Raw genomic sequence first — 24,897 nt, 5'->3', positions numbered from 1 at the left:
ATAAAGCTAGACATAGTTCTGGAACTGGTGATCCACTTGGAGAATCAAGACAAGTTTGACTTTCTGGAGGTCAGACTGTTTGTTTCCATGACTTTTCTGTTGCTTTCAACGTCTTCCTTTTTGAAGAATCAAGTTTCGTCTTAAGAAAACATTCACCAAATCCTCCAAAGTAGAAACCCACAAATATTTCACTCTGCAGAAACTATTTGTCAACATTCAGAACTTGTGTCTGTCAGTAATGTAAGACTTAGAGTTTTCAGTTCAACTCTGTTTCTTTACATATATTTGCGACAAATACCATTTCAAGGCAATTTGTGAAAACAATGTCTAATCAGAATCAGAAATATATAATGAAGTCATGAGAGAGGGACCCATGTGAAAGGGCCAATAGTCAATATTCAATATTTTGCTGTTATGGCTGATAACTAGGGATGCAATGATCAGGTTTTTTGCCGCCATTTCCGATACCAATCATCCATGAGGCCAATCTTTCCCTTTCACCTATCTTTGCCGATTGCCTGGAATGGCTGTTAATTTTTTGGTTTAGGTATAAATGATACTATGCTACCTGGCAAAATGGAAAAATTATCTAGCAATAAAATCACAGAATTTAGATATGATAGACATATCTTAATATATATTTAAAATCTTTTTATTTAAGTTACATGCTGCAACTTTTAGCAGCTGTTCAGTATGAGAGTTCACTCTCTGGTGGAGCGGCGCTCCGTCTGTGAAATATTACTACCAGTAGCGCATAGCGGTGGTCCAAGAGTGAGAGCAGAACCAGCATCTTACACTGCCAGCTTGAAGACTTGAATTATTTTTTGGTTTATTTGTTTAGCTTTCTGACCGTGATGCTAATCCAGGTGAGTGTTGGTAGTTGTGCGATACGTTACCTGCTACTTGGCCGCTCCGGATGTCCTGTTTTTTCCTGCATTCAGCCTCAATAAACTCTGTGAAGTGCCTGGTTTTTAAATGCCATATTAGATTCTTTGTGTTGATGCATTTTGACGTGCTTCACCACCGAGATAATTTTCCGCCACAACACGCAAACGTCCCCATTCACTCTCAGAGCGTTATAGTTCCACATGACAGGATTTGTTGCTGTGCGTTTGCGCAGTGTGAAGCATCTTACACTGCCAGCTTGAAGACTTGAAGGAAAGAGGAGCTAAGCTGCATACGTAGGCTACGAAGTGAGATAAATGTGATTGGTTTTGGTGATTGGCAATAAGAGACAGTGATCAGCAATCACCGATCATACGCTTTTTTACGAAAATTTTCCGTCGGCCGATTATGATCGGTGGCCGATCGATCGGCACACCTCTACTGATAACTGACATTTACCACTATCAGTTTCATCCACCGTTAGTGGTGGGTGGGTAGTTGGTAATGCACTGCCCACCCACCAGACTAACCGTTGCTTCTTTATTTTAAACATGGTTTGTTATACACCAATAAAAGTAAAGATGGATTAAGCTAGGTCTATAGTTGATGTATTGAACACACTCCTCACATGCTATAATTTCCAAATTATGACGCCTTCTCGTGCGCCTCCGAATTTTTGTAACTTTTAAAAAATTTTAACACAAAAACACAATGGCTCATTGCTGGACTACACTTCTAAGCCCTATCACAGGGCTTAGAAGGTGCCATACTTCAACTTCATTTTAAAAACCCTTACTCATACTGAAATTAGCTCACTTTAATTCATCATTCAATGCTAGCTTCTACACAGAAGAGAGATACTAGTCCCTGTTAGGTCTTAGCACAACAATGTTCCCTAAAGAAATAATCAGATTTTTCAATTTCCTACCATCTGATCACCACTCAGGGACAATCTCTAATATAAATCAGGGGGGGCAGGAAGAGTTAAATTAGAATTAAATGCAAATATCAAATCAGCTGATTCCAAACTGATGTGTCACAATGCACTAGATTGTTTATGAGGTTTCTGTAATTTTCTTTTTCATTGGAGCTATCACTGCCCCTGTTGGACTCATTAACATTGTGCAATAAAACCATTAAATCCGATCAACCAACCAACCAACCAACCAACCAACCGGAGTAACGCAGTACTGTCAGGAGAAGATCATTCTGGGGTCTGCTCCAGAACACACGGGGTGCCAAATGGCTCACCTGTATGGAGCAGGCCTCTGTTCGAGTCAGCACTTCAGGTGCACCGCTGCCCCGAGGCCAGCCCTGGGGCCCTGGGGCCCTGAGGCTCATCAGTAAGTTAACGCAGAGAGTTTGCAAAGATTGATTATGCAGTAACATTTAACAGCTGTGTTAATGGCGGCACTTGCTTGAAAGTTACCACCGAGGGTGGCTTCTAGATGCAAGGACGGGATACCGAGTCAGTCTCTCCTGGAACAGTGACACGCTGGAAGTAGGCATGGCTGCAGCTCTGCTACTGACTTTAAACAAAGCATTCTGAAGCTTTAATTTGCGCCTCAGCTAATAACCACCCAATCATTGGGGGGCAATTACGTACGTGCAAATTATAGGCCAGGTTATAGTGTTTTACTGGTCTAATGAAGATGAACGCTTGGAGGAAAAGATGCTCCTGAACTAAAAACACAGGGACATGTGTGTGGGACTTCACAGACGGAACAGAATCAGCCTGCCGATAATCTGGTCTGGAGGAAAACCGGCGTGGGTAAATACCTCTGTGTGTGACAGGAGTAATAACCAGATTATGGAGTCGTGGCGGCGCATTGAGACAGAGACAAAAGGATGCACATGTACGGAGGCTGAGCCATCGGCAGACAAAGTGAGGGAGCGGCTGCCAGAGTGTCACACGTAACGCCACCAACAACCTTATTTTGTCGATGAAAACCAACTCCATTCCTCAAAGCTGCTTCTCATGCGAGTCTTTATCCAGAACCACGACTGCCGTCTGGGTGCCGAGCAGAACCAAGCAGATAGAGCCTGGCAGACACGGTGACATCATCTCTTTCTATACCTTGCCTCCCCTGAACACGACCCCCCCTACTCCCTCCACCCTACCTATGATGGCGGGCCGGTCAGCGTGCACGCTCCCGGCTGCCTGAGGTATACACAATGAGGCGGAATTAAAAAAATAATAGAAGGCAAAAAATATGCAGATGTGGCTCAATCAAACAGGTAGCTCGGGGGAAATGACAAGCATCCTCTCCTCTTCTCTCAGCCTCCTGTCTCCTAGCAACTGGGCTCCAGCTGTGATTGTCATAAGCCAATAAATAGCCTACCTGGCGCCCCATTGTGTGCAGAAGGTACAAGAGGCAGGGTAGGGGAGGGTGAGCGAGGCAGATGCACTGGTGCACACATGCAGCCCCTTTGTGCACAGAGTGAAATGTAGGCCCACAGGTAGGAGCCCACGAGAGGAGGGAGGGAAGGGGTGTGTGATGTGGGAGGGGGCAGATTGGTTAGCAGGGGCCTCTCTGTGTCTCTGGTCAATCACTGTCATTCCCGTCACGTCCTCACCGCCTCACTATACCACTTGCCCGTTTGGGAAAACGGCACGCGGATGCCTTCGCTCACGTGCACAAAGGTCATTTAGGCCGGTGCCGCGCGCCGACATATAAGTCCAGTTTAGCTCACAGGCACGCATGCACGCACGCAGCCATGTCGACCGCAAATTGAGACACCCCGCGAGACATTTGTTAGAAAAAAAAAAGAATGAAGTTTAACATCCTTGCTCAGGGTGGCCCGCGCGTGCGCGCGCAGAGTCACGCGCCGAAGGTGATCCATCGCTGCGACGCCTACATGGGAATGCTGTGAAATCATGCAAAATGCCCCCCAATAGCCTCCTCATCCTCCAAACCGACTCTCCACCCCCTTCTAGGACGAACAGGTCAGTCGAGCCTTCAGAATGTTACAGTAAATTCTTAAACTGGTAAATCACGTTATCACCATAACCACAGAGAGTAATTCTAAATACAGCCTTACCGGTGTGGAGACTGAACGCCAAACTCAGGAGCAGCAGCCTCTGCATGGTTCAGCCGACCAATAAGTCCGTTATTGGCCTCCGTGAGGACAGCATCAAAAAGCGGGAGTTTTCGGACTTCTAACAGTGACTCCGGAGCGAACTAGAGCCTCCAGCGGCGCTCCTCCACATCTGTCCCCTCCAGACTCGGGTCGGACTGGTTTGCGTTTACACCATTGTTCGCCCCTGTTTTGCTCCTCTTTCTTTCCTTGTTTCTTTTCACCTCTCTCCTCTGCTCTCCAGCGACAGTCTGTTTTCTACTTCGCTCCGGCGCGACAAGTGTGCGGCAATGACTTCTCTTCTCAAACTTCCGTTCTTTCGTTCCTGACTTTCAAAATAAAACTCAAATGAAAGCAGTTGGTTTTAGGTGTTATTTTCGACAACGCGCACATTGTAAGAATGAAAGACACAAAATAAAATAGTAAATAATAATAATAATAATGATACAAAAACCTCTGACTTCGTTAAACTCAAGGATGAACACAGTTAATTTGGACATTCCTGGCATACACACCATCATAACAAAAACCAGTTGTTCCGAAAATTTTGATTCTACCTTAAGGAAGAATGTCTGACGCAATGTTAGTGAGGCTTTCGCAAAAGGAAACCAGCTTTTCAAAGTGTTGTTTTTCCTTGTATATTATTCGAAAGTTTAATGAAAGAAAATCTGTGGTAAAACAGATAACACGGATAAGAAGATTGTAAAGCAAATTCTAGTAATTTAACAGGATGTTTTAGAGTATTTTATGCTAATTATGATTTTTGTTGTTATTTTTTATTTTTACAATAAAGTGATATGCTTTTCAGAAGGAAAACGTTTCAGTGTTAAAAACGGATATTTTTATTGGGCTTATTTAATATTCTACATTCATCAGAAACTTAGTTTTTGTAACAATAATGGGGGCGGGGGGAAACAAATAAAGAGTTTGTCTTTAAAATTGAATTCCTGAGCTATAGGAGTGGGGTCAGGAAGGGTGCCTATCTCCAGCAAATGTTTCGGGTGAGAGGCGGGGTCACCCTGGACAGGTCGCCAGTCTGCCGCAGGGCAACACAGAGACAGACAGGACAAACAACCATCCACACACAATTAGGGAGAATTTAGAGAGACAGGAAGTACCCACACATGCACCGGGAGAATATGCAAACTCCATGCAGAAAGACCCTGGGAACTGAACCCAGAACCTTCTTGCTGCAAGGCAACAGTGCTGTCAAATGCACCACTGTACAGCCCGCAAGCAGACATTTAATACAAAAATATAAATACAAAAGTATAATAAAAGAGTATACATGATGTTGATTTGTTTTTTCAAATGTAAACTGAATTACAAGACCTTATTTTGTGGGATTATTTAAATTCAACAGCCTGGCTATTATTCTTTCTTCAGTATATATATTTTTTCCTCATCAATCAAAAATCAAACATAAATATTGAAATGTTTTCATTTTTATTTTTATTTCATCTATTCAATTTTTTATTTATTAAGATGAGTGAAATAAAGTTCATTAAACATGACCACGTTCTGCTTCCTGTGTCGTATTCGTTTTTTCTGACTTGACGTCATATTCTCATTAGCGGCGCATTCCTTTCTCTCCCACACACACTAGTTTTTTTCCCCATCGACTTCTTAAAATAACGTGGGTACACATAAAAAGGTTAACTAATAAGTAATGGATGCGTTCATGAACTATGCGTGTGCTTTGACATCACACTATTCAGTGTCCAGTGTAACCTTTGGCCATGACATCATCGTGGATTAAGATTAACCGGATTAAAATACGTAGAAATGCTCTGTTGTAGGTGAACTGAAGTGAGAGTTCAACGCCGGTAGCAGGCGTAGAAACAAAAAAAAATGCACCTGTCTCATTCAAATTGACGTTGACTATTTAGCACGGTGACGTCAATGTGATGAAACGGCGCGAGCACATGACGAATAAACAGGCCTTGTCCTCATTCTTGTCATATAATGTAGGCTGTCCTGATGGAGTCCCCTGAAAGAGGAGCTGTCACGGCTCAGCGGGTCTCCGCGATGAAACGCTCTCTCTCGGACACTGGAGCTGGAGCGCCCTCTAGCGTCGCTGCTGCCATCCGAAGAAATGTCAAATCTGCTCCTGGAACGGCCGCATCCACAGTCTGTGCATACCCACAGTCACATGAAGAGCTTTGACAAGAGATGCGCCTGGAGTAAACCTCTTTTAAAATGTGAGAACTTCAATTAAAAGGAACTACTATTTCCATCCGCCTTTCAAACCTTTAAGAGATGGAGTAAAAACATAAAATTAATTCAAATATACTTCTTGTGACATGATTACACTTTATTGGGAACATGTTATTCAGGATGTTTTATTTTTTTGTTTTTTTTTTTAGTAGATCACAAAATTATGCCAGCTTAAAATCAACAGACAGGTAGCCAGACATAATTCCGTTCACGCTATCAGAAATATTGTGTGCATGTGTGTGAATGGCATACACACAAATCTTTTTTTTTTCTTTTTTTAAAGAAAGAAGACAATGAGAAGAAATAGACTGAACCAGTTCATTGCGGAAGAATAAAATAAGTATGAGTTTTGTGTGTTTATTTATACCCAGGCATTACGTGCGTCGTTTTCACTGATGATCAGATACCATGAAAAGCATCACTACAAGGTGTAATTGTTTTCAGAGATTATATGTGATTGAAAAACAATTGCAGATCTGCCATGTTGGCATACAGAGTGACCCATCTCTGCCGGGACTCGAACCCGGAGCCTCTGGATTAGAAGTCCAGCGCGCTATTCCATTGCGCCACAGAGACTGCGCCAGCCAATCACGCAGCCAACACAAGTTAGATTCATAGCATCCTCGCCGATCTGCATCCCTGCAGCATCAGGACCATTTTTAGCCGACATATTGGCACTTCTCAAGTTGGCCACCAGAGGGAACTGTCGCTCTATTTGTCAGTGATCAAGCTAGTCAATCTGCAACAGGAAGTTAAGTGTTTGAGTCAAGAAAGTAAAAATCTAACTATATTTAACACACGCAAAGATTTTGTTTTGAACGCCTTTCAACAGGAAGCTTTGTATCAAAGTACCTGAATTCAAAGTAGTTTAAAAGCCTCACGCTGCCACAATGGGGATTTAGGTGCATTGTATTTATCTGAAGAAATTTCGGTGGTTTCCAGGCAAAAGACCTAGGAGAAACATGTAAACGGTAGCTCTATGAAGCACAGCAATGACTGGTGAGAAATTTTCATCAGAGGAGTTATGAAAAGGCCAAATATGTTGCAAACAAGTTAAATTTTTTAGGTGCATTTTATTTCCGACTTGTCACAGAAAGGAGGCGCTGATTGCGCCAGTGTTGCATCAGAACCACCTCCTTACCGCTCATATTATTTCGGTGGATAGTTCCTGGCAGAGAAGTACAGTTGCTGATCTATATCTGGTCTGGAGGTACAGCATAGTTATAAAGTCCTGGCGGTGTAGATTGTGGGTGTTAATTTTGGGCTTTTAATGAGATGCTTATACAACATGAAATTTAAAAAAGGGAGTAAATCCCATCTCATTATTGGGGGAGAGGCGGGGCGGGGGGCTGGTGGGGACCATAAACAGTGAAATTTCTTAAGAACATTTTTTTGGGGGATGGGGGTGTAGCTCTACTTAATAAAATTCATCAGATATTGATTTATTGCAGTGGCTCTTAATAAAAGTTATGTGTTATTTAAATTATACCTTAAGTTGCTTTAAACTTTTTTTTGTTTTTGTTTTTCCATTTCCTGGATGGCAGAGAACCCATAAATATGTAGAAATTGAATATCTAGGAAGCACCAGTACATAAACTTTCCACCCATGGGTGCACGTTCTTAAATTTAGTATTGTACATTTCAAAATGCTTTCAGTTGTTTGTTGTTCCACATCTCAGAAATAACTACTCAAATGAATCATTCTAAAGCCCGAAACTACTCCGGTCAGAAAAACGTCTGACCTCAAAAGGGGCCAACTTGGGGAAAAAAACAGAACCCTTAAATCTTCCAGGTTTATAGAAACCCAGAAAGGCCTGAAAGGCCTGAAAGAGTGTTACAGCTCTACGAGGAAACAAACACTGTGAAAACCAAAACTGTCAGGTCTAACTTTCAAGTAGTACAGATTAGAGTCAGGTTCCATATGAATGTCTAGAAAAAATGACTCTAGACAGACAAGAATAAAATAACTTGTGCACCTTCCGAGAAAAATGATGTAGTGCAAACTGCCAACTATTACACAGCATCAACAATGACGCATGCAGAATACGGCATCATAGTTGGGAAATGCCTACATTAACACAATACCAATTCAACCCAAATTGAAAGTAAGTTATTTTGAAAGTCTAGATTAGAACAATTAATCCGACCCCAAGCATACCGCTACGTTTAAAACTCAAGCAGCTTTAGGTCTAGGTCTTGGCTTTGTTTGAGCTTGCTTGTCTAAAAATGTGCTTCTGTCATTCTGAAACACACTACAGTCAAACCACAGATGATCGATGTCTGCTGCACTCAAACATCACCAGTTCAATCTCAATGAGCTAAAGCTGTTCTGTCATGCAGACTGAGCACCAATGAAGCAGTCATAGAAAGTTTCTTGTAACTAATTCAAGATACATGTTAGCTTCTGACAGGGTTCCCCAAGTCAAGATGTATTTTTGCTTTCCTTCTAGTTTTGCAATATTCAAATTCAATGTTCTGACAAAATAAGGAACAATTCCAAAGGAAGTTGTCTTTCTGTGGAAATATGCTACTTTTAGTCATGTCATTTCTCTCAGAAATTATTTTCTTTTCCTACTGGAAAGTCCCTTGAACATCATAATACGCTGACATTTTGTATACTTCCTTTATTTAAAACATTCAGGCGTCTCTGACACAATCCACTTTTATTTTCTAATACTTTCCCTTGAGAAGAAAAGAAACGGCTCAGGGGTCGGTTTTACCTTCGACTGAGACCAACACTCAAATACTGAAGACCTGATCCACCTTCACACAGTTCCCTACAGACCAAAGAGTTAGTGTGCTTATTGTACAACTTGCAGAAGTGAGATTGCTAAATAGTTTCAGTGGAATTCAGTGGTTGGAATTGTCTTTCTTGATAATTTGCAGATAAAGCAGAAGACAGTGATGGGCCAATGTGGAAAACCTCTAACTGTGAACCTAAAGGTTCTGACAATTAGCTGATGTGTTTAGTCTTTGCCACTTCTCTAGCATTTACACACATAAACAACATTATTGGTAATCTTCAGTTGATGACCAAAAGCCCATGATGGTCACTGAAATAAATAAAAAAATTATAACAGTGATAATAAAAATCATATTTCTCCAGACTTTTTTTTTTCAAATAAAACTGTGGAAACACAATTCAGAAACTATCTCATTTTTCATTAGTTAATTTTCTGTACTTTCTTTTCATTTCAAGTCATTTCAGTGCTCCTGATTAACAAAGGGGTACCAACAACAATATGTGTGTATGCTTTCTTCATTTGTAACTCAGTATACTCAACTGTGGTAAAAAAAAAAAATTAAAAAAAGAAAAAAAAAAATAGTAAAAGAGTTACCAGTAAAAATTATTTATAAAGTGAGACACCAGAAATTAACCAAACTAAATACAGCCTCATACAAAACACACCCATTTTGTGTTTTAAAAAGGTTATTTTATTCACTTTTTTTTTTGAAGGATAAAAAAATCACATTCTTGTCAAGAAGTGGAAGCATACTTTTAAAGTTGGTGTGTAACATGGTATGATACAGCTAACAGCTACTTAATCAGCTTAGCTAAAAAGAAAGAAGCTAGACAGGAGACAAAAAAAACCCCAAAAACATAACTGCAAACTAAAGTTATCTTGCTGACAATAATCATCTGACTACATTGTTGGGGTCAGGTGGGGGTAGAAGGGTGGAGGAACTGGGAAGGTTGTTACCGCTACCAATGCATATTCACAATGTAACTAATGGGAGCCGTGTTTCTTCAATGCACTCCAAAAAACAAATACAATCATTCCCCTGTTGAGATCAGCTTGATCATAAGAAAGATATGAAAATACACAACAGGCTTTATTTTAAAACAAATATACCCACGGTTTTGTGTATGTGTATGTAGGTGTGTGTGGGTGTGTATGCGTGTGTGTGTGTGTGTGCAAATATACAAATTCCAGTTGAGAAAGAAACCCAACTGAGTTTTAAGGCATTTGCAAACAGCTCCACTGATCAGTCACACAAAGTATGTCATCAAAATACACAGAAAATATCTCCAGACTAGAAAGCTGCCCAAACAGAAAAACAAGGAAAGTAACAGTTTCAGACATTGTGGGAGGGAAGAGAGGGTTGGTCCATGATGGAAATAATTGGAAGACTTAAAGCTAGTAAAAAAATATATATGTTCACTTAGCATCTTCAATATAATAATAATTCATTATATATATACCTTTATATCTCCAATACAAATCACAAAAGGCTCATCTACTATCAGGGGTGGTGGGTGAAGTGACTTGCCCAGGGGCATAAACGACAAGGGCGGACAGACTGGGAATCGAACTGGTGACCCTCCAATTGCAGAGTGAACTCCTACTGCTGTTGCCCCCCAAAAATTTGTGCCATAAAAGCTCTGATTTTGTTCTAGAGGGGTAGAAAAGTTAAATGAACTTTTTTTTTTTTTTTTTTTTAAGATTTCAGATATCATGTTATTACACTTTTGGTAAGAAGTAGTTGAAAAAATGTAAATACTGAAATATTTGGTAAATTGGCAGTAACTTGAATGTATAAAGGGAGATTCTTGCAGTTTAAGGTGCCCAGTTCTGTACAGAGGTGGTGAGGTAACTGCTGGCAAACAAGGGAATTACCTGGATGCCAAAATCGTGATAAACCTCCAAATAAGCTGTCACTAACGCTCTTTGGTAGTACTAACTCATCAAATTAATATATTTTTTTTCCCCAAAGTTTTTATCATAAGCTTTCTCACCTTTCCTTTTTATTCTTTACACCTGTGACTTCAGCTGCTGTTCAGACACCTGCCATCCACAGAAGTATTCTCATGAGTCTGAGGTAGTTGGACTCTTCGGTGGCAGTGATGAGAGATAACACAGGCTTGCTTTGGACACATTAATCAGATGGAACATGAAAAACCACTTGGAACCCAAAGTGGTGATATTAAAGTACTGGTTGTGGACTTGAAAAGGTCTAAGAGCCCTTGTGACCCCTGTTGACATTCAAGGGACCACGAAAAGTTATAAGAATCAGAGGGGTGTACTTGGACAATAAATCAGACTTGGTTAAAAATGCAAATGTGGTCTAAAAAGAAGGGTTGGAGCTATTTCTTCTTTCTGAAAAGGCCCGGGCACCGGAACGTCTGCCGGAAGATTCTGAGGACGTTCTACGAGTCGGTGGTGGCCAGTGCCGCCATGTTTGTTGAGGCGGTAAGGTCAGCTGTGTCGTCAGAGAGGAACTAGAATCTCTGGGTGTCGTGTTGGAGAGGAGAACGGTGTCCAAAGTTAGGACCATGTTAATCTTTTCTCTATATCTGCTCTGTCATTTAAAGAGCTCGTTCAACAGCAGACTCAGACTGCCATAATGTAATAAAGCGAAACAGGAAATTACTCCTGCCTTTTCGCAGTGAAACCCCCATCTACTCACCCATTCGCCTTAACGTCAAATTATTTGCGGAAAACCTGCCTGCTAATGCATCTTTTCGTAGAGCTCATCTATAATATTCATAAGAAAATGCTGCTGGGGAGCTGAACTACCCATGCATATTGCTGTTTTATATGCTGCTGGCTATTATTTACAAAGCAACCAGGAGTGTAGAAGTTATTTCTGCAGTAGGGCCAAGAACGTTTCCACTGCTTTTGGTGTTGGAGTGATTAAAACAGGCAGTTGGAGGCATTTTTAGAGGGTCTCCTGTATTCATGGACTACTGTGGTCTCTCAACCCTGCTAATACCGGGGGTCCACTTTAATTTCAACCTCTAATAGAACTCTCTGACACTAAATGAGCTCAGTGGGAATATCCTTTTTCTTCTTTAAATCTTTTTCTTACCATCTTATATTTGTTAGCTTTTAGTCAGATGTTTGGTTTTGTAACCTTGAGAATTTCCCGCATTTATGGATCTGATTCTTGTAGATTATTGTCACAACTGACCTCGCACCAAATCCGGCCTTAATGCAGCCAAGGAGGCGTGTGCATCACCCTAAAGTCGGTTCACACACACCTCACACATCCCATCGATTGTACTCAAAGCACTTTGCTGCCAGATAACATTTGGAGTTGTGTGCAATTACGTCTACAGTAGATTTGCTAGGTTTGCAGACTACATACCTAGATTTATATCTGTTATACATGGTGTCAAAATGAATAATCTCTGGCTAATTTAGCAGCTTCTTGTAGGTAATGGAATACAACTCATCTTTTTATGGAACTGTCAAGAAATTCAAGCAGAAACGGTGTAGCATTTTCCAACCGTTTCCAGGATAACTACCCTTCCCGATACGAGCTGAAAATGCTTCTCTTCCCATTTCATATGTGCAAATCAAAAGGATAACTCTTTACACAAAGATGGCGTACAGTACTGCGTCCCTCTGGTTTTATGACATAAAAACAATCAAGAGTAGGTAGAAACAATAGGATAATTTGTGGCACATTGTTGGATTCTGGTCTGAGAACTCTTCAAAAAAAAGAAATCCCATCTAAAAATATACATGGTTTGCCTCAGTTGGAAACCAGAGGAGTTATAAAACAAAACACCTCAAGAAGTAATCAGCTGGGGATAAATAATGAATCTCTTTCAGTATGCATCTCATGCAGCTGTGGCTGAGTAGGAACAGCTGCATGTGTCAGAAGGAAGTCTCAGGAAAGGTCCTGACTCACAGTTCAGTGACCCTTTAGTGCAAAGCGACCAAATCTCAGGGATTTCCGTGAAAACAAGCAGCTGCTGAGTGGATCTGTTCAGATACAGCAGTTGATTTTCTTCTGCTGTATCAATATTGTAAAGTTTGGCCTTTCAACCTACAGTCACATGAGATGACTTTTTGCAAAGTTTCATAAAAACAGACTCAGAATCGGGTTTCTGTGTTAATGCCAATTTGATTTCTTGCTTCAGAGGAAGTGTGCGTTGACAGCGGAGGAGTTTCAAAAGTCTGGTTTGATGGTCTGCGTATCTCTCACCACCGTGATGGTACAGTTCTCTTGTTCCTCTGGCGGGACGTACAACTTGCGAAAAAAACTCTGAGAGAAGGAAGAGACACCCGAAAGAAGAAAGTGTTAGTCCAAATATACAAAATGCTTCTTGAAATAGTGCTGTTAGCAGCAATGGTGTCCTAAACACACAGGATAACGCTCCCCGCCCCCCTCTTCTTTTTACCTCATTGTCGTTTTCGATAACATCTTTGAAGAAGTTTGAAGGTACTGGTATTTTGGGGAAAATACGCTTACCATTCCTGTACAGAAAGAACTTTGTTTCAAAGGGAAGAATAGAGCCAACCATGATACCTAAGTATAACATTTCTTCAATTTTTCCACATTAAACTCAAAAACTTCAATGCATTGTTCAATGCGATTTTATGGAATGGACCAACATATAGTTAAAAAGAAAAGTGTGGTGTGCATTTGAATTCAGCCTGCTTTGTCGAGATTCCCCTACTCCAACATCTCCAGGTTTCGAATCATGCAGCCAGACGGAGATTAAAGCAGTGATGATGTCATACAGGACATATAATTGACCATATAATTGCACAATTTGACATTTCCAAAATAAATTTTTAATAAATAAAAAAATCTCTCATTTGTCGATAAAACTTTCCCATAAGAATTGGGTGGGCTTTTTTTTGGCTGTATCAAAATTGATGTGTTTCACAAAACTGCAATGGAAACACTTTTGGCATCACGTGAGTCACATTATCAATAACTGGATGTTGCCACTGGTGCAAACCACACGCCAGTGGTTTACGCCAGAAGACAACAGGATGTAGTAAGAGGAAGATGGTGCAGCTTGTTTTTAAATGAATTACTGCGTGAACAAACTTATTCACATGGGATTTTAACTGTGTTCCTTACTTAGTGGAGACACCGCAACTGCGAAATTGTGCTTTTGTTTAGTTTTTGTTTTTTTTGACATTGTCGGAATATCGACAAGGTTTTGTGCACATTTGTAATGGAAATGCAGCTGGTGCTGCCAGGAAATAGATAAGTTAGCATGTCATGCCTTTAGCAGTTTTCAGTTAGAGGGCTCTTAAGTTTTCTTGCAAAACTGACTGCTACTGAACATCCTTCCTGCCCTCCATCTACAACGACTCTTTGAGCGTACTCGGATGAAATGAGTTACAACATTTAATTACCCTTTGGAATAAATATTTTTGAATTGAACTGAACCAACTTCAATTGAATAAGCCAAAATGACCAAGACTGACATCTTTAACTACAGTAAAAAAAATAAAAAATAAAAAAACGGTCTACAAATGCTAAACACACACATTATGCTTTACTTTGTGTTGGCCAGTCACACAAAATCCCACTGAAGAACATTTAAGCTAATGGTTGACTTGTGACATTTTTAACAATACAATAGGTGTGATTACTTTAGCGAAGCATCGTGAAATAAAATAAAAAGTATTACCTCAGCAAACACGCAATGGAGATAGCTGCCAGAGTAACCACCAGGGCAGCGATGACGACGTACACCAAGTAAGAACCCCGATCAGGATCTGTAAATAAATGCACCAGGAGGATCAGTCAGCAAACGTAATAAAGGGATATCTGATGATTACTGGCAAATTTTGAATACATTCAATTTTATGAGAAAGTTTAGTCACAAACTATAAAGATAAAGTGGTGAGTTGTGGTACTATCCTAGCACCAAGCTCATTATAAGAGCTAATGATTTGAGTTTGCAGTGTAGGTTGTAGAGGTGATATAAATGACAGAAGAACCTTTTAAAATAATAAAGAAAAACAAAATGATAAAAAAAGGAAGAAATACAACTGTACCAAAACATTTCTCATCAGTTGGAAGAGAGTTGCCAAATTCGCTCGTGGCCTGAATCCATATGCAGTACCGACAGTTAGAGGACCGCTCCAGCTTAGAGGACGTTGTTCCTGCGACAGGCCGTTGGTTCTGAGAAAAGTAGACAAATAAATGTGAATTTGAACCAACTGCAGTGTCGGATAAAGTCCCTGGGGGCTGCAACATTCTTTAAAAAGGCTCATTATATCAAGCTTGTAACCAAACATATACCAGGTTTGATTTAATCATAGTAATTTAACAGTTTGATGCAGTTTCATGACAAGCTGTACAACAGAAGCTTATGGTAACTGATGAATCTAAACCTGGAATCCAAAAGAATGAACTTCACATGATTTTTTTTTTTTTTTTTAGGAAAACTTTATTGTATGTATGTAGAGCATTGAAACAAACAACCCTAGAAACACTAAAAAAAGAACACTTTAACACAGAGGTCCTTGGCCTTTTGAACACAGGACAATGAACCACTGAGAACAGCACTGATGGATTCATACTGACACTAAATGACTTAAAATCAGCAGCTGGCCCTGGATTTTATTTACGCGTATCAGACTAAAAGAGGTATTTTTCATTTATCAGATTTTTATTTGAAAACAATAAATGTGAAACTATGTATCATTTTCTTGTACTCAGTGGTGGCCACCGGTACCTAAAAAGTTATTTACGCTAACCTTAAAACCTAATTATAAAAATCAGTTCCGCTAAGGCTAAAGCGCTAAACAAACATGGTGTTTAACAGAAGCTAATGCTAAGGTGCTACCTTCACATCATATTACATCTGACCTTGAAAGGCTTAGCAGAAGAGTGCTCACCACTGCTTATATTTCACTATTCTGCCCTTCTTTTCCTTGGTCTCTCTCAGAAAATCCTGATAGAAGTTTGTAGTTGCAACATGGCACAATGTTTAAGGAGTATTACTCCATAATATTCCCTGCTGTTTGCTACAGTTTCAGGTTACAAAATTGTGGATATTGAGAAACCCAAGTTTTTTATGATCAATGTAAGTATAAACAGTCTACTGACTTTTTTTATATGATGAAACAAACAAGTGATTACTCCTTTGACTCTTGAATAGAATTTCAGTACATACAGACATACGTGTTTAATGTCTTACCGTTTTTTCACATTCGTTGTAATTTATTTGGAATGTCCATGATTCTAATCGTAGCACGTCCGGAGGAGTCCAGCTGATGGTGAAATTGTTCTTATTTTTTTTAACTGTCCATTCAGGGGCAGGTGGTTTTACTTTTCAGGCAAAAAAAAAAAAAAAAACACATGAAAGGGATTACCGACATATTAACACTTTTTAGGTTTCTCACTTAATTATTATTATTATTATTATTATTATTATTTAAATCATACATTCTGGCATAATTAGAACAGAGGGAACAAAATGGAACAACCAGGTTTACTAACCTTTTAAGTCATCCCAGAAGAAGGTGTTCCGAACAACTGTGTTGTTCACTGTTGCATTAAACAGCATCCTAATGGCCATCCTTGTAGTTGCATCCAAATTACAGCCAGACTTCACACCATCAGTGTAAGTGTACGATGAGCATTCTTGTATCTCTGCCGAGTGATTGCCTGATATATTATCGATCAATCTTAAAAAAAAAGTTTTGGGGGGGGGTGGAATAAACATTGATTACTTTCATGCATCAAAGAATGACAAAAATCAAATAATATGAAATGAAACTGTACAAATGTGAGAATAAAGTCACAGCATTCCCAGAATGAAGTCGTGCTAGAATAAAGTCACAATATTACAAAAATAAAGTCAAAATAATATGGAAATATAGTAACATTGTTGAATAAAGTCGAAATAATACAAGGACAACGATACTTTATTATCGAATTATTCTTGCAATATCAATTTCTTCTCTTATGATTTAATTCTCATTTAACTATGACTTTATTCTCATAACTAATTTGCTTTTTTGTTAGCATGGCCCTAATACTCTGTCGTGTCCTCATGGCTGCTGCACTAGAAATTCCAAGAGAAACACACATGTGAGATTGTAATGTGAGAAAATGTGGGGACGTGTGAGCTAAAAGAGAAGTTACAGCCAGAACGGTCTCATCCTCCAATCCAAAGCATTTGGGCTCTGTAAATCTGGCTAATTCAATTAGTGACAAAAATCTTACGATGGCAATGTACACCTCCTTTGTGAAGGTTGGAAGAATCTCAGAATTTGACGTGTTGCTGATTAAAACAGAAAGCATTTTAATCAGCAACACAACAAACCGCAGAAACTTCTCCAGAATGAATGAGAAAGACTCCAAGCAGTTGGGATGGATAAATCTGAGCTCATGGAGCAACACCCTACCTCAAACGCCAAATATAACCTAAAATGTATTATTAAGATGCGCAGTAGAAAATGCCTTGTCACTAGAAACTAATACAGCCTTCCTTATTTCTTCTTCAGGGTGTGCAGCCAATCACCACAAATGGCCACCCATAATGGTGGATAAACAGTTTTCCTGTTTAAGTGAAACAGTGAGTTGTTTCTTCGCCATTAGCACATTTACTAGGGTGTTCACGACGTTGATTGACAGCGCCAAGACCCGCCTCCTGCCCCTGATTGGTTGTTTTTGGTTGGTGCGTTTGTTCAGAAGAAAATAGTAGCTCAGGGAGGAACTTAATCTTTTCACAGATTATCTGTCTCATGCTATACTGTCACGACATGTTGACAGTTTTAAGAGATATGTAAAAATCATATTTTTGATTAATGTTACATACTGGAGCTCTAAGTAGTCAACCACACACACACACACACACACACACACACACACTAGGGAGAATTTAGAGAGACAAATTAACCTGACCGTCATGTTTTTGGACTGTGGGAGGAAACCGGAGTTTTATAATAACCAATTATGCAAATTAAATATAACAAATGAATCATACAGTAATTCACATTGGCACAGCTGTCCTGCAGGTAGCAAAGGTGTGCCACAGGATTCCTAAGAAGCTATTGCGTCTGGATTCCTGCTTCCCTGAGACAAAGGCCTCAGTCAGTACTGCAACCATAAATTTAGCGACAACAAACAGCCATTCTGGCTGAACCAGCAGAACGACAGCAGGGTCAGGTTCAGCATAAGCTGCACTCAACCTTATCTTGCTAAAGACACGACAGACAATGCAGACAGTGTATTTACTCAACATTACTCAGACCGGAATGTGAAGAGCACTCAGAGGCAAGCAGTGTGTTTTCCTCACAGCCTTATTCACTGAAGTTGAGCAACGCCCAGTAAGCTGCAACTTCTGCTTTTGATAAAAGCTTCTTTTAGAAGAAAATTAACTCAAAATATAATCCGCAATTAAAGCGCAGTATGAGCTTCTCATTGTACAACATGGCTTATCTAGTCAGGTTATCTGCTTTGGGTTTTTTGTGGACATCAACTCTGCTGATCACCCTTCACATGTGTTTCATTGATAACTGTTCCACGAACAGCATCAAAAACAGAATAATTTTACATTAGGAAGAAGGATTTTTTTTTTCAAAAAAGTTTATTTTTAGAGATTTGAGCTTCTTGCATTCCTTCCATTAGGCCACATAACTGAGCTCACCACCTGTATAGACTTTTGCCGTGGTAACTGCGCAAATGTAGACGCTGTACAGAAACAACACTAGACCTAGGTGTCTAGATGTTGCCCGACGGAGGCCTGTGCTTCTCGGTTGCCTTTTTATTTGCATGGAGAGCGGACATCTGATCCTTCAGGACTGATTTGAATGCAAGGTGTAGACGCTGCCAAATGTAACCGGCAGGGAATTGAGGAGCCTGGCAAGCAAATGTGAAGGGTTGTGTCCCCCTTTAACTGCTCTCAGTGATAACAGTTCAGCTGTTGGCTTACAGAGAGACCGACGTCTACAGCCGCATCGTAGAACCACCATTTGGAACAAATGTCTTAAAAATGAGGGCCCAGTTAAATGTCCTCAACTTCAGAGAAAAGAAAAATACTGAGGTTATTCTGTGTGGGGAATTGAATCCTATTATCGGTTCAGACTCCATCATCCAATATGTTTGTTTTTCTGTGCCTGGTAATTACATTAGCATGGTTGTGAAAAACGAGCACTTACCAATTACTGAAGGAAACTCCACTTTTATCTCTTTATTAGTTTACACATCATCAGTCCAAGACGTGGACTGTAACTCAGAACAAACAGCCTGTCTGGCCTTGATTCTACAGATGTTTGATTATTAATTTAGATGTTTCAGTCAGATTGAAACCAGCTTTCAAATATCTAAAGCTGTTTAATCAACCACTCAGGTTTTCTTCAAAGATTTAAATTTAAACGTCTTTTTTTTTTTTTGTTAAATATGTAGATGATCTAGATCTCCTTTGAGTTATTGCCAAGCAGATTTTGCAACAATGACGATGAATATCTGTGGAAAAGCAAACACAGACAGATAGAGCCTGTTTTTCTCTGTCTAGGTTAATAAAGGGGAACCATTCTAAATGCCAGCCCCCACCTGATCAAGGCAGAAGATTAGTTTTTTTTTTCACATTAAAAGGAAGTCATCACTTATGCTATTTGAACAAAACACGCTGGAATCGTTTGTGAAGCGGATAGCTCTTGAATTGGTGTGGATTGTGGCCTTTAGTTTACAGCACTGGTTGTTATTTAGAACTGTTATTTCAGTTCACCGTGACGGTTACATTTGCATATTTTTTTTTATGTGTGCGTTTCCCAGCTGCAGCATTACAGGCAGCTGGAGGAGTTTTATGGGGGGTTGCTTTGTAAATTTGCATGATGCCACATGGGTAGCACACGCCTGTAATGTGGAATGAACCCATCTCCAAACTGATGTGGGAGAGTATGGTATGTTTGGATAATTGGGTTCAATTAAAAATAAAAAATAAAAATAAAAATTACAATTTCGCCTTGAACAAAGGACATACTCCTTTTTTCACTCAGAATTCAAAAAAACGGATGCAGTTTCCAGAAATTATAAGTTGTAAACTGCTTTATTCTGATATGATGGATTCATGGTATTAAGAAAATTTTACAGGTTGAAAACGTTTCCCCTTCTCCCTGCACAAAACTCAATTCACGTATGGTGGAGGCTGTATGATGCCATGTACCCGTTTCTCTTCCAAAGCCTTGTCAGAGTGAACTCACTGTAATCAACCTTTAGTTAGATAGCAATACTTTTTTTATGTCAACTTTACTAGTAGAATATCCTTGTGTTCGCATGTAAAAACACAAAATCTTACCAAGTATTGTTGGTAAGATTCTAGTACTAATATTTTAGTACATTTGAAAGCAGTGTTTCAACAAGAAATAAGAGTTTGTTTTAAGTCAATAATTTCTTAATATTGATTAAATTAACTAGTTTCACAGGAAGATTATTTAATTTGCTATATGGGAAAATATCTTGTAATGTTATAATGTCTTGTTACACAGACTTAAAATGAGTTCCTATTTCCTGGTGAAAAGTTACTTGGAAGTCAGTTTGGTCTTATTTCAAATGTACAAAGACATTTGCAGTAGAAACTAGATCGAAAATACTTGGAGATTTTGTGTTTTTGCAGTGTTGGTTTATACTGAACAACAAAGCCAGGCTAGTAACCAGATTAGCCTTTGTTAAAGTTTATCATCTTACTTTTTTTTTTTGGGAGGGGAGAAGAGAGGTTCAGTCTGGCTGTGGTGCAACCAAAGCAGCTCAGTATGAATCAGGAAGTGTTGCAAAATAGCCAAATGCAGCCTACACTTTGCAAAATGTATGATCAAAAAATATTCATTGCACACACAGACTTACTGATAGAAGAAACGCAGCTCTGGAGTTGTGATGACGGGGGACCAGGAGCAGTGACCTTGTTTGGCGGAAATTATGTAGAAATCGAACGACTTCACCAGATCTGAGACACATTTTGCACAGATTGTTATAAACCAATGTATGTACCTTCTGTAGTAATGCATTATATTAAATGTAAATGTCCTACCTGGGTAAAATGTATTCAAAACTGCTGGTTGACTTCGTTTATCGTGACAAACTGTTTGCAAAGAGTAACTTTTAAGTCCTCTCTCCGTGTAGTGGTTTTTCATCGTATAAGATGTAAACTCGCCTTGTCTCGTCTATCAAAAGGGAGACAAGCATCTTAAATACAGCCACAGACAGAAACAGTCGTCTATCCAGAAGGAATAATCCCAGTTGGATAAAATGTGGTCCACAGAAACAAAGAGCCTGGTCACAGTCACTAGGAGAGTTTAGGAAGGAAACACACCAGACAGGTCAGGGGTAAAGATGTGGAAACGTTTAAAGCAGATTAGCAGATAAAGTAACATCATTGGCTTTGAAAATCTCACAATGAAGTGTATGTTTATTATAGATGTCCGTTAGGTGAGCCAAACAACTTGTGCCTGGAGCAAAGTTTCCCTTCCCAGTGGGACTTCTCCTCCCCCTACACTCTGATGATGATGTAGAGAAGAAGGTTTAGCAACAACTCTTCCTCCAGAGGTGCCTCAAAAAGCCCAGTTGCACCATCTTACCCACCAGCTGCATTTCCATCAACCATAAAATTGTGTAAACTGGAATTACAAAAATAAATTTTCCGCAAGGAAACGCGACAATTTAAAAGAACTCACGTTTTTTTGAAAAAAAAAAAAAAAAAAAAAAAGTTTTTACGCAAGGATGACGGGACTTGTCAACCATATTGAAATTAGTGTGAACCGCAATGGAAACACTGTTTTGACATCATGCAAGTCATGACAGTTTCCCTGTAGCAATAGCAACACACACAAGAGCAATGGCTTCAACAATTTCGAATGATGAACCATAGGATGCTGTGGAGTCAACTGCGCTTTATCCAAAGAGGCCAGGATATACGAATATGCGCATCCCTGCTGTATGCAAACTGAAGAGACGTGTGATGCGAAAAAAAAAATGCTTCCGTTGCAGTTTTGTTAGACACACAAATTTTAATGTGGACTAAAAACCACCTCATCCTGGGGCAAAAATCTTTGTTCAAAAAACATGAACTTTTTTGAAGTTGCAGAGTTTCCATTAAGCAAATTTAATTCTGTAATTGCAGTCTGCGAAATTTTGAGGTCAATGGAAATGAATCTATTGATTGGCTTGGAATGGAGCTGGAGTATAACCTTTTTTTTAAAGTGTCTTTGTAAGCACTGTTATTGCTTTATTGTTTTAATTTTTATTCTTAAATTGAATATAAAAACTGATTTTTGTGTTATTTTAGTCCAAGTTGATTTGGACTAAAATGAGCCATTATTGTCATGGGCTAATTTTCTAAGCTACAGAAAAGTCATTGTTAGGGATACACAGATAAGAAAATTTTGTCCAGTAATGATATCAGATATTAATGCTGCTGTTCTGGCTGTATTTATCAATATCTTATTTGATCAAAAATTTTATTGGAGGACTTGATTAGAACAATTGATAGAATATTTGATTACTAATAATAATTGTTTACAACAGCCCAGGTAAAGCATTCTTCTTCTGCTTTAAGCATGGCCAGGACTTCAATGACTGAAACATATTCTTGTGTTAAAACAGCCTAGCACACAAACCAGCATAAAGACTTAAACACAAATTTACAAAAAATATAAATGTGTCGATGTGTGTGAAATAAAACTTATTTAAAAAAATCAAAAGCAAAAACTGTCAAGACAAAACCACGTTTGATTTCAGATAAACTGGGTTGGTCGCATACAATCCCAGTAAAGCACATTCAATTTTGCACGACCCTGAAAGAATTAATGGGTTTAGACAATGGATGGAACTGAATAGGATTAGAATACAATGGAACGGCATTGTAAATAAAGAAAAACAAAAGTTTTTTGATGTTCACATAATCTAAAAATTGCATTTGCTTCTCAGTTTTCACTCGGCCAATATGTTTACAGCTTTGTGTTTGCATTGCAGCACCATAACCCCTAATGTTTGGTTCTATAATTTAAAGCATGGAACTGCAATTATCATTTTTTAAAGATGTTTTCTTGCAAACATTTTTACTGACTTACAAATGCTAATTTCACTTCGTGATCCTGTTCCACCTTTCCACGATAGGAGCAGTTTACCACGGAGTGCGGAGGCGGCTCCCAGGTGAGTTCTGCGTTGAACTCATCTATCCAATGCAGGGACAAGTTTTGGGGAGGCAAAATCTGCTCTGAAAGTGAAAACAGACATGAGACACAAATATGGTTATACAAGATTTATCCATTGCCTTCACATCATTTTATTTTTCCTAATGAATTTTGGAAAACATCCAGGAAGCTACATCTAAAGAATTCCCTCACAGTCCCAGGATACAACATCCTGGTAAACATCGCGGGTAATTTTAGCCAGGAGCCAGGAAAATAACAGAGGAAGAGCGACATTCCTGCCTCACAGCTAACAGATGTCTGTCTCAAACTTTTTTTATTTTTTTATTTTTTTAGAAAGTAAAATATTCCACTCCGAAGTAACCACTTCAGCTTTTTAAAACCATGTAAGGAGATCTAAAACTTTTTTGTGATAGTTGTTGGTGTCAGTTCCCTTTAAACACAATAAACCTGTGATCCATTTCCTATTTCCCCAAGTTCATCCGGGAATTAATGCCAGAACTGACATGACGTCACTATTGGGAAAACAGAAGACTGAGAAAACAGTTAAAAGACTTAACTAAATAAATAAGCCTATAACGTCACCAAACATTAAACCCACACTGTGGCGTATGTAAGAGTCCTCTTACCTGTTGTGGTTTTGGCCGCAAGAAACAGACAAATAAAAGCGACGAACTCCAAGCACTGAAACATCCTGTTGATACAGTTAAACGCGGTTTGTCTTTTTCGTTTTCTTATTCCCTCCTCGTGCCGCTCAGAGATCTTGACTTTCTCATGACAGACTGACGTCCGGTTCCCAAGATGCCTGTTTACTTAAAGAGTAAAACAAGAGAGAGAGAGAGAGAGAGAGAGGGGGGGAGAGAGAGAGCAGAGCAAGTTCGCTTTCGCTTCCAACTTCTTTTAAGGGGGAAGGCATAAGAAGTTCTGGAGGCTGGAAGCTGGAGGTGGGCGGCAACGTTTTTTTTTTGTTTTTTTTTTTGTTTTTTTTGTTTTTTTTAAGTAGAAATGCGAGAAGTCTGCGAGTCAGAATATCAGTATGCATCCCGTTGAGAAGTAATGAAGTTGTTATATCCTCCACGCGTTATTTCATGTTCTAAGCCGCAGATATCCATTGGAGGAAATAAATACTTGATATATAGTTATTTTCTCAGGTTTTCCCCAAGAGATCTGATCTATGATTTTCTTGGTCGGTACACCTCAACTGCATGAGAGAGAATGTAAAACAGAGATCCAGAAAATTACATTGCGTGATTCTTAAGCAGCTACAATATTGTATGATTTTTAAAATATTTGTTTTATTGCATTAAATAAATATTTGAAAAATCTTATGCAATAGTAACTTAACATTCGTTGTCAAAACCTTTGCTAACAGTTCCAGAGGTTAACTGTTCCTGTAGTTATTGACCAAGTTTGCACTCCCTCATACACATCTTCTCCTACAAGCCTGTCAGTATGTCTAACAGGCTTCTAGCCTGTTAGCCTAGAAACTGAGCAACCCAGAGTTTCAGCTCCTTCCAAAGATTTTCTGTAGGGTGCAGATTCTGGAGGATGGATAGGGCAGTCCAGGACCTTGAAATGCTTGTTATCACTCCTTAGTTGCTCTGGCTATGTGTTTCAGGTCAATGTTATGCTGGAAGATGAAACCACATGACCCATCTTCTATTCTCCAACTGAGGGATATAGGTTGTTGCCCAAAATCTAGAGACAAATGGTCCTCTCCGTCCTATACAGTGATCCTGTCCCCTTTGCCAAAAAGTATCCCCTAAGCATGATGTTTCCATGCTTCGTGGTAGGGATGATGGTGTTCTTGGGATTGTACTCATTCTACTTCCTTCAAACACAGCCAGTTGAGTTTATACCA

At 39.3% G+C, this 24,897-nt stretch overlaps 2 protein-coding genes, 1 long non-coding RNA gene and 1 other non-coding gene across 6 annotated transcripts in view; 1 reads left to right on the top strand and 3 right to left on the bottom strand.

Annotated features, from left to right (window-relative positions):
- The window catches only part of kirrel1a (kirre like nephrin family adhesion molecule 1a), a 42,629-nt gene extending 38,345 nt beyond the window's left edge, over positions 1 to 4,284 (bottom strand). For 2 of the 3 annotated variants that reach the window (XM_007555825.2, XM_007555827.2), the window contains exon 1: positions 3,928 to 4,283. In XM_007555825.2, coding sequence (XP_007555887.1) covers positions 3,928 to 3,973 — 46 coding nt within the window. In that variant the 5' untranslated portion in view covers positions 3,974 to 4,283. Of the gene's footprint in view, positions 1 to 3,927 lie in introns of all 3 variants that reach the window. The other variant, XM_007555826.2, reaches the window with a different exon arrangement.
- On the top strand, positions 1,876 to 4,191 carry LOC103140606 (uncharacterized). The gene is made up of 2 exons (XR_476527.2): positions 1,876 to 3,832; positions 3,922 to 4,191. It is a non-coding gene; the product is annotated as an uncharacterized LOC103140606 (long non-coding RNA).
- A 2,398-nt stretch (positions 4,285 to 6,682) lies between the features above and the next one.
- On the bottom strand, positions 6,683 to 6,756 carry trnar-ucu (transfer RNA arginine (anticodon UCU)). The gene has a single exon. It is a non-coding gene; the product is annotated as a tRNA-Arg (tRNA).
- A 3,590-nt stretch (positions 6,757 to 10,346) lies between these two features.
- il13ra1 (interleukin 13 receptor, alpha 1) lies at positions 10,347 to 23,949 on the bottom strand. The gene is made up of 10 exons (XM_007555824.2): positions 23,666 to 23,949; positions 22,956 to 23,101; positions 20,918 to 21,050; positions 20,734 to 20,833; positions 16,384 to 16,571; positions 16,082 to 16,212; positions 14,934 to 15,060; positions 14,564 to 14,651; positions 13,313 to 13,388; positions 10,347 to 13,176 (listed from the first exon to the last, which is right to left on the bottom strand). Exons 1-10 carry the CDS (start codon positions 23,727 to 23,729, stop codon positions 13,081 to 13,083), a joined length of 1,149 nt encoding a protein of 382 aa, XP_007555886.2. The 5' UTR covers positions 23,730 to 23,949; the 3' UTR covers positions 10,347 to 13,080.
- Positions 23,950 to 24,897: the final 948 nt, after the last annotated feature.

Source organism: Poecilia formosa, unplaced genomic scaffold (genome assembly GCF_000485575.1).
Source record: "Poecilia formosa unplaced genomic scaffold, Poecilia_formosa-5.1.2 Scaffold73, whole genome shotgun sequence".
NCBI classification, from domain to species: Eukaryota; Metazoa; Chordata; class Actinopteri; order Cyprinodontiformes; family Poeciliidae; genus Poecilia; species Poecilia formosa.
The sequence above is the reverse complement of the archived record's forward strand: the minus strand, read 5'-3'. Positions and strand labels throughout refer to the sequence as shown.

What these genes read in the sequence shown, in the direction of transcription:
- il13ra1 (XM_007555824.2), bottom strand. Translation starts at nt 23,729, where the DNA reads ATGTTTCAGTGCTTGGAGTTCGTCGCTTTTATTTGTCTGTTTCTTGCG. An exon ending in CTTCTGGGATGACTTAAAAG is followed by an intron (nt 16,213 to 16,383) that starts GTTAGTAAACCT and finishes TTGCCTGAAAAG; the next exon opens with TAAAACCACCTGCCCCTGAA. An exon ending in TCCATTGCGTGTTTGCTGAG is followed by an intron (nt 13,389 to 14,563) that starts GTAATACTTTTT and finishes CTTTCTGTACAG; the next exon opens with GAATGGTAAGCGTATTTTCC.